General features: G+C 38.1%; 1 protein-coding gene across 2 annotated transcripts in view; it reads left to right on the top strand.

Moving 5' to 3' along the window:
• UNC13C (unc-13 homolog C) overlaps positions 1-15,066 on the top strand; it is a 561,286-nt gene that overhangs the window by 17,732 nt on the left and 528,488 nt on the right. The window contains exon 2 of one of the 2 annotated variants that reach the window (XM_036264009.1): positions 9,157-12,386. In XM_036264009.1, coding sequence (XP_036119902.1) covers positions 9,401-12,386 — 2,986 coding nt within the window. In that variant the 5' untranslated portion in view covers positions 9,157-9,400. Of the gene's footprint in view, positions 1-9,156; positions 12,387-15,066 lie in introns of those variants that run through there. The other variant, XM_036264019.1, reaches the window with a different exon arrangement.

Consider the following 15,066-nt stretch of genomic DNA (forward strand, 5'->3'; position numbering starts at 1 on the left):
TGTGACCACAGAGAGACTTGAGTAGGTCGTGTTGTCTCAGAGGTATATGGAAAGATTTAAAGAAAGGCAACATGGTTCATGGTTCATGGTTTCAGATGCAGCAAGTAGGTTGGGAAAGATTAAGGTTTTATACAAGTATTCATACATCAGAAAAGAGACATTTTAATAGACTTCTGGAGATGAACCAGACATCAAGAGCTTGAAGATGAATAGACTCATGAGAAAGTATGGACAGCATGTCTTCTGTATGCTTTGGAAGAGCTAGGTGTAAGGTACAGTAGCCCAAGAAGGTGACAACATTGAAGAAAGGCTGAGGCTATGTTGTTTGCTTGTTTTCTATTTACAATAAGGTAAAATGTGAACATGCTTATTGTTTAGATTGAATGGACCCTGTAGAGGGAAAGGGACCCACAATGTGAGCAAGAGAAGAGATAATTTCTGAAGCATTATCTTATAGGTGGTGATTCAGTTAAGAGCACAGGAAGATATATAACCCTTGGAAAGAAGAAATTCTTGTATCTTAGTGAACATACAGCACTGAAATAAACATCTTTCTGAATACTTATTGTAATTGTTCCAATCAGAAGACAGGGAAACGCTGGACAACTTCAGTCTGTCCCTAGTCACAGAGGCTCGTCTTTGTCAGCTAGAGGATTTCCAAACAGGTGTGAGAATCGCCGCTTGGCCTTTGTGATGAGGTTGAATGTCTAAAGAACCTTAGTTCCCTAACCATATCTTTCTCTTCAGACCTTTATGTCTTTGAGTACATGGTTCAACATTTTTTATATGTTCTACATGCTCTGAAATTGCACTAAACAGAGCAACTAAAAGAAGACCTATGTTTTACATGACAAGAGAGCAAACTACGTTCCACCATTTGAGGAAATTGCTTCTCATGGCCTACTTCCTTTATCAAATTATGTTATATTTATATTTTTATTTATATATTATTTCATTGGAATAAGATTCATAAACAGTGAAATGGACAGATCTCCAATTTACAGTTTGAAGAATTTAAAACATTGAAACATACCTACTACCCTAATTAAGATATAGAGCATTTCTATCACCCCAAAAGGTTTGTTCATGTTTCCTTCAAGTCAGTCCCCACCCTTTATATGCAACAACTTTTCAGATTTCTATTAACATAGGTTAGTCCTTATTTGAACTTAATATAAATGGGATCAGAAAATGTTTACTCTTTTATGTCTGACTTCTTTTGCTCTACATAATGTCTTCTAGATTCATGTGTCATAATGGTACATTCATTTTTATGCTGATTAGTGTTCCATTATTTTAATATACTGGAATTTGTGTATCCATTCTTTTTCCGATGGATATTTTCCCACTTTGGGGTTATTACTCATACATGGAAATTCTTATACAAGAATTTGTTTGAGAAAATATGCCTTGATTGTTCTTGGATAAATACTTAGGAATGTAATTGCTGGGTCATAGTGTAAGTGTAGGTTTAACTTGACATTAAGAAACTGTCAGAAAGTCTCTAAAGTGATTATATTCTTTCACATTGCCCCTGAAATGTATAAAATTCTAGTTGTTCCACAGCATCTCCAACATTGAGTGTAACCAGTATTTTTATATTTTAGCTATTTTTGTCTGTATAAAATCGCATCTCATGTTGTTTTTTTAATTTGCATTTTCCTGATAAACTAAATGAATGCTATAGCCCTGGCCAGTTTGGCTCAGCAGTTAGAGCGTCGGCCCATGGACCAGAGAGTCCTAGGTTTGGTTCCTGCTAAGGGCATGTACCTCATGTGTGGTTTGTCCCTGGCCCTTGTCGGGGTCGTGTGGGTGGCAAACAGTCGATGTGTCTCTCTCACATTGATGTTTCTCTCTCTCTTCTCCCCTCTCTCCCTCCCACTCTATCTGAAAATAAATGCAAAAATGTCCTCGGGTGAGAATAAAAACAAAACAAAACAAAACAAAAAATACGTTCCTATGTGATTATTGTTAGAAGTTAACCTGAAATTGTCACGAATTATTAACCCATTGCATTGCTTTTAAGGTTGTGCTCTTGGGATTAGAGTTAATTTTTAGACAGAAATAATAAAAGTGAGCAAAATGAGCTACCAGCAGCTAATTATCTAGGAGGAATACTTTCTGAACACATTTTTATTGAGCCACTGAAGGTGCTTTTTAGATATCGGGCATCTAATCAATGTACCAATTTGCCAACAATATTTATAATTTCTTGTAATAGATTTATTTAGTGTAATGGACTCTGAAGCCAGTTAGTTTGGGTTACAGTTCAAACTGCATCACTTCCCAGTTGTGTGGCTTGGGGCTAGTTACTTAGGTTCTGTTTCTTCATCTGTAAAGTGGAGATTAATAATAATACTTACTGCAGAAATTACTATCAGGCATTAATGTAGTAATTTATACAGAGCACTCAAGAAAGTGTCTGGCATATTCTAGACATTAAAAAAAATAGAAAAACGTGTACAAAGACTATTTGATATATAGTTTAGAAGAATAATTAAGAAATAAATATCATGGTTCAGTCTATATGAACAGGAAAAAGGAAGACGACTGAGTATTTAAACTTTTGTGGAAAAGATTCGTCTTGATCTGTCCTCAGTGATTGAGACCAATTAGCAGGGGATGTTCTAAGCAGATCAAAGGACAAGCATAAAAGAAACCACAAAAAATAAGTTTAATGGGTCTGTGGAACCATGAACTAGCCTAGAGTAGAGGGTATGTAGTGGTTTTTAGTAGAAGATCAAAAAGAGGAAAATAATATTTAAGGAAGATTAGATGGAAATCAGTTCATGGGATGGTTTGGAATGCTGGAAAATATTACTTTAGGAGACCAGGAAGCTATTGCAATATTAAAGATCTAAAGAAAGGATAATGTAAATTATTATAGTGAAGGAACCAGCTTTGGAGTTGGGAGACCCAGGCAAGTAATTTAGTATTATGAGAGTCACTGTCCGTAACCATAACTAGAGACAATACCCTGGCAAGGTTACCATGAAGATCATATGACTTTATACTTTGTAGATTCCAAAATGCTTATAGAAATATTAGTACTAGATGTAACTGTTTATTCCTAAACCAAAGAGCAGCAGTGGAAGTAAATAAAAATATCGATGGGCTGTAGTTGAATGAAAAAAATCCACAAAATATCAGATTAGCTAGAGTGAAGAGGACATACATCATATGGTTTTCATTCTTGGGGAAATGGGTCATTATTTTAAAACATAATTTATTAGCTTAGGAAAAAGCCCTTCATCACTTTCTGGTTTGCTCATTTTTGTTTTAAAAATTATTATGTGTTGGTTTACTGTTTTTGCCTGAACACAGGGCAGAAAATGAATAGTTCACAAGAACATCATTTCACATGTCATTGGGTTCTGGCAGTTTTCATCATCAGTCATCCCTGTGACCACCAGTTACATTACCTACACCGCCCTTTTACTCCTTCATATGAAAACAGATATAACACGAGTAGGAATCTGCATTTACCCAATACAAAATTCTAGAAGATGCCTTTAAAACTTGATCTATGATGTCAGTTTATCGTCTCCTAGCCTGCCTTGTTTCAACTTCTCTGATGGCTCCTCACCAGCTATCGGTTCCAGCTCCAGCTACCCTGATTTTTCTCCTTCGTGTTTCATTAAGGGTAATGCTTCCCGTGGTCAATGTGCCGGCCAGTGCCTTCCCAAGGGCATCCTTGCTCCGAGGAACTACTTCTGTACTTTGGTAGGTTTGCTTCCTCTCTGCTGGGGCAGCTTGTCCTTCCCACCTGATGGGAAATTCCTGTCAGCTGCTTTCCAGATCACCGGGAATTCACTGTTGAACAGACATTTGGGGAACCATATTTATGTATTTATTTTTTTGGGGAAATTTAAACCATCAGTTATTTAGTATAAGGTATTTACTGCTGAGGTGCTGTTGTAGTGAGAAGCAGAGACTTTCTTGCTATGTTCTAGGTGGGTTGGCGGGGGTGGGGATTAATTGTCGTCCAGTCCAGTCCAGGATTCTTAGCAAACACTCAATGCAAATTAAGGATAAGTTAAGAGTAAGGTTATCCTATGGGGCTGGAGCAGGGATTAAGCAACTACATAATAGTAAATAAAACATCAGAAACTCAGGTGGTGTGCATGGGGTTCCTAAATCCAAGGTGAGAATCTAGGTCAGAGACATAGACTAAGGTCAGCATCATGCTACAGTACAGAGGGCAGGACTAAGGGAGGTGACCTAGTAGGATTCTACCAGATCATGTTTCCTTGTCTTCTGTCTCTTTCATGCAAATTAACACTTAAAAACCCAGTTTACCACCCTGGCCAGTTTGGGTCAGCGGTTAGAGCGTCAGCCCTTGGACTGGGGAATCCCGGGCTTGATTCCTGCTAAGGGAAAGTACCTCGGTTGCAGTTTGTCACCGGCTCTGGTTGGGGTTGTGTGGGTGGCAACCAGTCGATGTGTCTTTCTCACATCGATGTTTCTCTCTCTCTTCCTCCCTTTTTCTCTCCTACTCTATCTGAAGATAAATGCAAAAATATCCTGGGTGAGATAAAAACAAACACACAAACAAACAAACAAACAAACAAACCCAGTTTACCTATTTCCTGCATGTGATAAGAAACATAAAATTGTTTATTGGTTTGAAACTGCCTTAGCTTTATCCTGGTGATGACTTAACAATAAATTGCTGACTATTTAAAGTTCATCATCTCTTTTAGCACATAGTACCTAGGTTTATAGACATAACAAGTTGCTTTCTAACAATATGAATTTGATAATATACCTGCAAAAAAAAAAAGATTTCATTTCCCATTCAACCCTAATATTAGTTTCAGGGTTTATACACTTGCAGTCCAAATCTGGGTCTTGGAATCAAGGCTGTGCTGCTTGTTCACTGAGTGATCTTAAGTTTCCTAAAAGCTCGAAACCTCAGCTTCCTCATCTGGAAGATAATAATATTTATTTCACACAATTATTATGGGAGTGAAATGAAATAAGATAAATTCTAGAAAATTATATACACAGTGCTTGGCACATAGTAATTAATAAATATTATTACTAAGGTTACCTATAACAACTTAGTCGAGTATTTTAATCTCTCTCAAATATCTCTTTCCCAAATCTTTAAATCTCACCTAACATATACATAGATATTACCAAGATATTCGTGAAAGGAATGGAGGCAGAAGGAGCAGCATGAAAAAGGCACATTTGTGAGGTAACAGTGTGGCACTCGGGACTGTCCCTACCTCCACGTGGCTGGGAGATGTGCTCGTGGCAGTAACAGGAAATGAGTCTGCTCAGACAGACAGTATTTCACGTGGGACAATTTACATCTTTAAAGAATGTATTAATTTTTTGTATACCTGAAACCATTTTTTTTTTAATATATATATATTTTTTGATTTATTGATTTTTAGAGAGACAGAGATCTGTTGCTCCACTCATTTCTGCATCCATTGGTTGCTTCTTGCGTGTGCCCTGACTGGGATTGAACCTGCAGCCTCAGCTGTACATCAGATGGATGCTCTAACCAACTGAACTACTTGACCAGTGCTATATAATTTTATTAGCCAATGTAACCCTAATAAATTAAATAAAAAAGAAAAAAATTAATTTTAGAGAGGATAATTTGAGTGAAGGACCAAGTTAGAGTTGGGAAGACCATATAAGATACAGTTGTAATAATCCAGATGAGAAATTATAGAGTTCAGAGAGAAGGCATTACTAGTGGGATGAGGTAACATACTTTGGATGTAGATATGAGATGGATTATATGAATCTAGAATGAAATCAATCGAGAATATACCCACGAATGAGTCCTGGGTATACGTCTTGAGTAAGCAGATAATTATTATGATATTAATTGAGATTAATAATTAAGAAAATGACTAGGTTTTGCATGAAGTTTAATTTTGGGCAGCCAAGTGAAGATATTTAGTAAGTGACTGTGGGTCAATTCTTTTAACTTTTTAAATTGAGTTTGGAGATAAGTATACATCTGTGAAACCGTAACTATAGTCTATGCCGTAAACATATGCCTTATATCCATTATCTCCAAAAGTTTCACCCTGTCTTTCCTTCTTGCTTTATTATTATTTTGTGATATAAATATGTAACATAAAATCTGCCCTCTTAGCAAAAACTTTAAGTGTACAACATAATATTATTATTAACGGTAGGCACTTTGCTGTACAGCAGAGCCCTAGGTGACGGGCCTTTTGCAAAACTGAAACTTTGTACCCCTTGAGCCGGTTCTCCAGTAAACATTTCTTGAGTGCTTATTATGTGTGCAGGGTTCAGAATGTCTAAAATTGGACAAGTCATAGTTTTTACCCCTGAAGAGGACATAGTCCAGCAGACGGAGACAGAAGTGAGATTATAACTACAGAATTCTGATTGCCCATGAACTAGATTTGAGGGAGTGGAGCAAAGACAGAAAAGCTCAGTGTAGGTGGTCAGTGAAGTCATCACAGGACAAATGACTTTGGAGTTTAAACACAACTTCTACAGACAAGGAGGGCTGGCATGACTGATATTCTAGGTAGGGAGAACAGAAAAGTTACTGAGATGTGAAAGAGTATGGAACCCTTAGTGAATAACAAATTGTTTTATGTGATTAGAATATAGAGCAAGTGAATTAATATGTGCAACAGTGGATGCATGCCCTTGGGTTTGTGTTTTTTGAGGCAGGATTTCAGTTCGGGTTGAATTTTCCTGCTCAAAATGTTTTTTCAACAATTATTACGGAAAACAATATTTCTGAATCAGTAATGCAAGTCAAAAAGTCTAGACATGAAATAGTCAGAAGCATTGACACAATTACTGCTTTCATTTAATAAAAAAGTAGATATTTGTTTTTAGGTTTGGGAGACCCAGGATCTTAGATTGAGTGATTAGTAAATAGAACAGTTGATTCTACTAAAGTTGGTTTTAAACTAATTTATTTACCCTACTGCCACTTATCTTTCCAAGTCTTTTCTCCACAAGGAGAGGTCACAGAAGTGTACAATAAATATTATTTTAAATTTAACTCAAGAGGCAATACCTTGACTTTTTTATTAGTAGAAAACAAATCAAGGCATGTAATTGTAATGAACAGAAAATTATTTTAGGCAAGAGGAACTGGTCTCTGACAACATATGGAACCCAGAAGACATGGGCTTCTTTAAAATCAGTCCCTTCCCCTCCCCCATCTTCTCACCTCCCCTTCTCATTTGCACCACCCTGCCTCTCCTGCAGCTGGGCTCCTGGCCAGAGCATGCGCTGTTCCCCAGGTGCCCGCAGAGCCTGAGTGAGGTGAAATGGCAGATTTCCAACTAAAGGGAGTTAATAATGAGTCAGACAGCTCCTAAAACAATATGCAGTTTATGATGTATCTTTAAATAATTAAATAGATTATTTATTTACCCAAATATGTAGTTCAATGTCAGCAAAGGCTTTGGGCTGTTACCATTATTCTGTGATCTATTTCAACAATAAAATAGTAAGTTAAATTTAACAAGATTTTATTTGAATGAAATCACATACAAGTCACACAGTGCTAGTAAACCAGCAACATTAATATAAACTTTCTCCTCCTCCACCTCCTTTTCTTGTTCTTTTTACTCCTCCTTCTCCTTCTCCATCTTTCTCTCCCTCTCTTCCTCCTCCTACTCTTCTCCTCCTCCTCCTCCTCCTTCTTCTTCTTCTTCTTCTTCTTCTTCTTCTTCTTCTTCTTCTTCTTCCTCTTCTTCTTCTTCCTCTTCCTCTTCTTCCTCCTCCTCCTCCTCCTCCTCCTCCTCCTCTCCCTCTTCCTCCTCCTCCTCCTTTTCCTCTTCCTCTGCTATCATAAGATGAATTAAATCCAACCAATTCTTGATTCTCTTTAGGAACATTATATTTGTGGCACAATTTCTTTTTGTGGTTTGATACCCTGTGTCTATTCATGGTCCTAACCCCAGCATGAGTTTCCTGCCATCTGCCACAGGGCTGCCCTGGTTGATTAGAATGGCTTTGCTCTCTCATGCCACATCCTCTCAAAACTTGAATGTATTATTTGCATTTTCAAATAAATTTTTAAAATTGGATTTATGTTATTTCAATACCTAATTTGATATAACCTCTTATTTCTTTTCAACCCATTATATTTTATTGAAAACCTAGAGGAAAGGGGGGAGAAATGACAGGAAGAGATAAACCAAAGAACTCATATGCATATATGCAGAACTGGTGGACATAGGCAATAGTGTGATGAAGGCAAGGGTAGGGCAGGAATGGGGAGGTGGAGATCAATGGGGGAAAAGTGGGGGACATATATACTACTTTCAACAATAAAGATACATTTTTTTTAAAAAAAGAGAATAATTTGCCTGGCTGGTGTGGTTCAGTGGTTGAGCATCGACCCATGAACAATGGGGTTGCTGGTTTGATTCCCAGTCATGGCACATGCCCAGGTTGTGGGCCCATTCCCCAGTAGGGAGCATGCAGAAGGCAGCCAATTGATATTCTCTCTCATTGATGTTTCTATCTCTCTTTCCCTCTCCCTTCCTCACTCTCTAAGTTCAACAAAGAAAAAAACAATTAAAAAAAAAAAAAAGAGAAAAGTCTGATGGCTATAAAGGATACATTTTCTCTTAGTATTTGCTTCATCATATGAAATATGTCTTACTTTGATTATTTAAATCATTATTTAAGAAATTCTCCATCATTGAATACCCAGAAAAGTGAAAGATTACTTGAATAAGAAAAGGTCTTACATGCATGGATAATATTAATTTGATGAATTTTAAATGTCTAGGGTGGGGAAATACATTTAAATTCAAATGTTTATGTGTTTCTAAATAAATGCAATTTAGGAAATAAAATAAGGGGAAAATGATAATATCATGCAGTTAATATAGCTTTTAAAATTTGTCATCTTACACAACCCCTTTTAAATAATCATTATCATCTTTTTTATCATTGCAATTGTGTCCACCTATAAATAATTTAGAAACAATATAATTTTAACATAGATATTGTTATTGATTTTTCTTTACAATTGTTTTAAAAGTAACTGTGTGTTAAAATTCATTTATTACCCTACACCCCTCTGCAATTGTTTACACATTGTATATCTTGGAAAATGTTAGAAATGGGATAAGTCTAGAATTAACTTCTGATACTCATTTTAACATTGCTTTCTTTTAGACACTACATGAAGTCATGTGGAGATGAGACCCCGCCTCCAAGAGGGAGTGTCTTTCACAAATGGAGCTTTGCTTCTGGTTTTCATGAGACATTGACACTGTGGCAGAGCCATGGCTGCCCTTGCTGCCGATGGTAGGGATTCAAAGAACATCTGAACAGTGATGCTTGCCTTGGATTTACAGATTTTCATCCTGATACCTTGTTTATATTTTTGGAGTAGAGAAGCTTGCACTAATTGCTCCCCATGGTGGCTAATCTTTTCAAGAGCCTGATTTTACCTTACATTCATAAGCTTTGCAAAGGAATGTTTACAAAGAAATTGGGAAATACAACAAAAAAAAAAGAGAATCGTCAGCAGAAAAACGATCAAGATTTTCCTACTGCTGGCCAGACCAAAACCCCCAAACTTTCTAATACCTTGAAAAGCACGGTCAAGAAGTTTGCAAAGTGTTCATCCACTCGCAACTTATCCACTGAAGAAGACGAAGCCAACAAAGAATTTTCGCTCTCACCGACATTCAGTTATCGAGTAGCTATCGCCAATGGCTTACAAAAGAACATTAATGTAGCCAACAGTGATAATGAAGATCTTCTTCCAGAGTTATCTTCCATCGAGAGTTCCTGCTCGGAATCACTCAGTGAACTAAGGAGTAGTGCAGAAAACCAGGCACAGGCAACACTCAAGATGCCAGTTAAACGCAACAGAAAGAGTTCAAGCAGCCTGGCTCCTTCTGAGGGAAGCTCTGATGGGGAACGCACTCTGCATAGCTTAAAACTAGGAGCTTTACGCAAACTGAGGAAATGGAAAAAGAGTCAAGACTGTGTCTCCTCAGATTCTGAGTTGAGCACAATGAAGAAAACCTGGGGAATAAGAAGCAAATCTCTGGACAGAACTGCCCGAAATCCAAAGACAAGTACCCTGGAGCCAGGTTTCAGCTCCTCTGGCTGTATTAGCCAAACGCATGATGTCATGGAAATGATCTTCAAGGAACTTCAGGGAATAAGTCAGATCGAGACCGAACTTTCTGAGCTACGAGGGCATGTCAATGCTCTCAAGCACTCCATCGATGAGATCTCCAGCAGTGTGGAGGTTGTGCAAAGTGAAATTGAACAGCTACGTACAGGGTTCGTCCAGTCTCGGAGAGAAACCAGAGACATTCATGATTATATTAAGCACTTAGGTCATATGGGTAGTAAGGCAAGCCTGAGATTTTTAAATGTGCCTGAAGAAAGATTTGAATATGTCGAAATTGTGGTGTACCAAATTCTAATAGATAAAATGGGTTTTTCAGATGCACCAAATGTTATTAAAATTGAATTTGCTCAGAGAATAGGACACCAAAGGGACTGCCCAAATTCAAAGCCTCGACCCATACTGGTGTACTTTGAAACTCCTAAGCAAAGGGATTCTGTCTTAAAAAAATCATATAAACTCAAAGGAACAGGTATCGGAATCTCAACGGATATTCTTACTCATGATATCAGAGAAAGAAAAGAGAAAGGGATACCATCCTCCCAGACATATGAGAGCATGGATATAAAGCTGTCTACTCCAGAGCCCCAAATCAAGAAGAATAATTGGCAGTTACTCGATGACAGTGATAGAGAGCTAGAATCTGATCTCAATAGAAACAGTTATGCTGTGCTTTCCAAGTCAGACTTTCCAACAAAGGGAAGTACTTCCAAGTCAAGTTCAAAATCACACAGTGCTAGAGCCAAAAATAAAACTGCTAGTAGCAGTAGAATTCCAAGTAAATCAGATTATGATAAAATGTCCTCACAAGTGCCAGAATCAGGTACCTTGGAAAAACAAACCACAACCCATTATGGAGATGCAACGCCTCTCTGGCATTCACAGAGCGATTTTTTTACTGCAAAACTGAGTCGTTCTGAATCAGATTTTTCCAAACTGTGCCAGTCTTACTCAGAGGACTTTTCAGACAATCAGTTTTTCACCAGAACTAATGGAAGCTCCCTCCTGTCATCTTCAGACCGGGAGCTCTGGCAAAGGAAGCAGGAGGGCATGTCTACCTTGTATGACAGCCCTCAGGATTTACTTTTGAGTGGGGCTGTTCAGAGTGGCCAAGGGAGCACAGGAGCTGTGGATAGTGGGATGAGTAATAGCATGGCATGTGCATCTGGAGACAGAAGTCACTACAGTGATTCTCAGCTCTCTTTACACGAGGATCTTTCTCCATGGAAGGAATGGAATCAGGTCGAACAAGGAGATGATTTAGGGTTGGATTCATCCACTCAAGAAGCTTTTGACTATGACACAAACAGTCTATCTGATCAACAATTAGATGTTTACAGTAAAGACCAAGAAGACTTGGGAAAGTGCCACAGTGACCTTCAGGATGATTCTGAGAGCTATGATTTAACCCAAGATGACAACTCTTCTCCATGCCCTGGGTTGGATAATGAACCGCAAGGTCAGTGGGTTGGCCAATATGGTCCTTATCAGGAAGCTAATTCTAATGAGTTTTACCAAAATCAAAACCAATTGTCCATAATGTATCGAAGTCAAAGTGAATTGCAAAGTGATGATTCGGAGGATGCCCCACCCAAATCTTGGCATAGTCGGTTAAGCATTGACCTTTCTGATAAGGCTTTCAGCTTCCCAAAATTTGGATCTACACTACAGCGAGCTAAGTCAGCCTTGGAAGTGGTATGGAACAAAAGCACACAGAGTCTCAGTGGGTATGAGGACAGTGGCTCATCCTTAATGGGGAGATTTCGGACCTTGTCCCAATCGACTGCAAATGAATCAAGTACCACCCTGGACTCTGATTTTTGCACAGAGCCTTTTTACTACAAAGCAGAAGATGAGGAGGACTATAGTGAACCCATGGCAGATAATGAAACAGATTATGTTGAAGTGATGGAACAAGTTCTTGCTAAGCTAGAAAACAGGACTAGTATTACTGAAACAGATGAGCCAATGCAGGAATATGATCACCCTTCTTATGAAACACCTTATGAAACCCCACAAGATGAGGGTTATGATGGGCAGGCAGATGATGTGGTTAGTGAAGGAGGATTGGAACCCTTAAATGAGACATTACCAGAAATGGAAATAAAAGAAGATGAAAACCAAAACATCCCTGCACAACCTGAACAGCCCATGGAAATCACAAAGCCAAAGAGAATCCGTCCCTCTTTCAAAGAAGCAGCTTTAAAAGCCTATAAGAAGCAAATGGCAGAATTGGAAGAGAAGATCCTGGCTGGAGGTACTCATGTTTAAATGATACATTATGATCTCATTGTGTTTTAATATTGGGTGATGCTTCTTTAGAACATGTTCTGTTTATTTGTGGGAGAAAGCATTTACTGCAAGGAATTTGCATGTTTATTCTGAGAAGGATTTTATTCTAATCAGACAGCTCTCCCAACAAATTGGGATTGATTTCAAATCAACTTGTTTTCAAACAGGTCATACTGAAATAAACCCTACACTCTGTGGTTAAAAATTTCTATGTCGGGATTATACTTAAAACCCATCTCATATTTACCAGCTTTGTGGCATCAGTTATCAAGGAAAGGATGATTGAAATCAGAGGGGAGCCTGAGGTCTGTTCCTTGGTGCTATTAGGTTTACAGTGTTGGGGAGAAAGGTATAATTAATTTTAAAAAATGAGAAAAGAGGGACTCCCAGATTTCCCATTCCTTGTCCCATCAAATTTATACTTTGGGGCCTGCCCGCAGGAAGAGCTGGGCCGCACAGCCAACCTTGACCAGCCCTGTGAGGATCACGGCCTCCCTTCCGTTCAGCTGATACAGCCAAGGGAGTGCAAGAGAGCCACACGCCTGGGCCATGCTTGAGTCGTCCCAGTTCACCCTACTACTCAGTGGGGTAGAGTCAAGAAGTTTTCTCCTAAGGAGTAGAGCAGAAATCTCTTGCCCATTATGGAAACAAAAGGAGAGTACCTTACCTAAAATTTTACTTGATTTTTTTTGGGGGGACAATTTCAGATCATACTCTTTAGAAAAGTAGCTGCATATAAGTAAAACATAGGTTGAGTTTTAGTATTTCAACCAATATTCAGCTGCATTTACCTGAATCCCCTACCATTTATTTTGTTTGCATGCTTATCATTTTATATCTTTGGGATAGTTTGATATCATCTCAATTTTAATGAACTATATATTCTTAATGTTTTCCTTGACTATGACATTGTCATTTTTCATTAAACTGTTTACTATAAATAATATTTCATAAAGGTATATATTTATATACTCTAGTTTTATTTGTTATTATGAAATAATATAATAATGTTTACAGCCAGTAACAGATTATGATTTCTTTGTCTTGATCAAAGTTGTGATCAGACACTACTCAAAACTGGCTATATTCTGGTTGATATGAGTGGATTATTGCATAATCAGATACCTTTATTGTTAAACTGCTGTAGGTGCTAAGACAACTGGAGTAACAATTAGAGTTCTCTGCTCTAAGAATTTGTCTACATGAAACTGCACATTCTATGTAATTTATTTATAGAACAACATAAGTTAAGGGGATCTTGAGTTGCATTGGCTGTGATTTTTTTTTTTTGAGGGTAGAGTTCACAATTATATTTAAAACTGATTTGAAAATGCAAAGTAGTCAAAATTTTAAGCAAATAAAGTTTCTATTGGAAGAATGTCTATTTTATTTCAGAGTGACTTTTAATAGTTAGGTATCCTTATTACTAAAACTTAGTTGATAGTTTTTTGGAATACAGGCCAGCAGTTTGACATTGTATTTTATCTACTGTGGATTCAGAGAAATCTACTCAAAGGCATATTAAGACTAAGCTGTGTGTGTGTGTGTGTGTGTGTGTGTGTGTGTGTGTGTGTGTGTGTCTGTGTGTCTATTGTGATGTAATCTATACAGGTGTTAATGCCAGTTGGTTAAGGTATCTGAAATGTTAGGCAATTGTATAAACAGGACAAGGTCATATGATTCAGAAAAAAAAATAGGATCTTCATCAACTTTTAAAAAATTCCAAATGAACAAACCTCTAAAGTAGAGTATTGCTGGTGATGACCCTTCACCTAACCATCCACTCGCACATATGCTTAGAAAACACAAATGCACTGTTATCCACATACTAGCCGCTTCAGAATTCTAAAATACGTAAACCAATCTTGTGCCACTTACTTAACATACTAGGCTTGACTACAGAAAACTCAGACCCCCTTCACTGTCTTGGAACAGGGCTTGTTATCCTGTGAGCCAACTCAGAATGGAATCTGTTGGATATCATCTATCCTAGAGGAAATCAGACACACGTCTTTAAGATGCTCTCTGGTTGCATGAAAGGCACCAGATTGACGACCCAGGAGGCTGCAGTAGCCTAAATTTTAAAGGCCATGTCACCTCCCCTTGGCAGCAGCCAAGCAGTTGTCCCCCTCCTGTGCCACCAATATGCCTCAGGAGAAAGGGCAGCCAAAAAAAGGGCACTTTTCAGTCCCCTTTCTTGCTCATAGCATTCCAGTGAAGTGCCAATTGTCATGATAGATTTTGTGCCCATTGCCATCTGCTAACTGGGCTTTGGGTGAATGCCAACATATTTTTCTCTCCATGACTATCCAGTCACCATTTGGTAGCGGTGCTGTCTTTTCTCCACTACTCACTGGCAAGGTTGGGCCACAGAGCTCTTGCTGTAAACAATGTGGGATGCTGGCACAGCTTTATGGGATTATAAGCTCATCTATTTGAATTATTTATTTCAACTCTTATTTTCAGAGTCCTGGTAGAGAGGCATTTTAAAGACCTCAGTGTTTAGATACAGAGATGTTTGGTGCTAATATTTCTGAGAAACTTTACCTCGAACAGCATGCCTGTGGGGAAATAGACTTAGAGTGTGTGCAGCCAGAAACTCTATGAGGTCATATTCTTTCCTTATGGCCAGACCCTGCTGAGTA

Source organism: Molossus molossus, unplaced genomic scaffold (genome assembly GCF_014108415.1).
Source record: "Molossus molossus isolate mMolMol1 unplaced genomic scaffold, mMolMol1.p scaffold_m16_p_1, whole genome shotgun sequence".
Taxonomy (NCBI): Eukaryota; Metazoa; Chordata; class Mammalia; order Chiroptera; family Molossidae; genus Molossus; species Molossus molossus.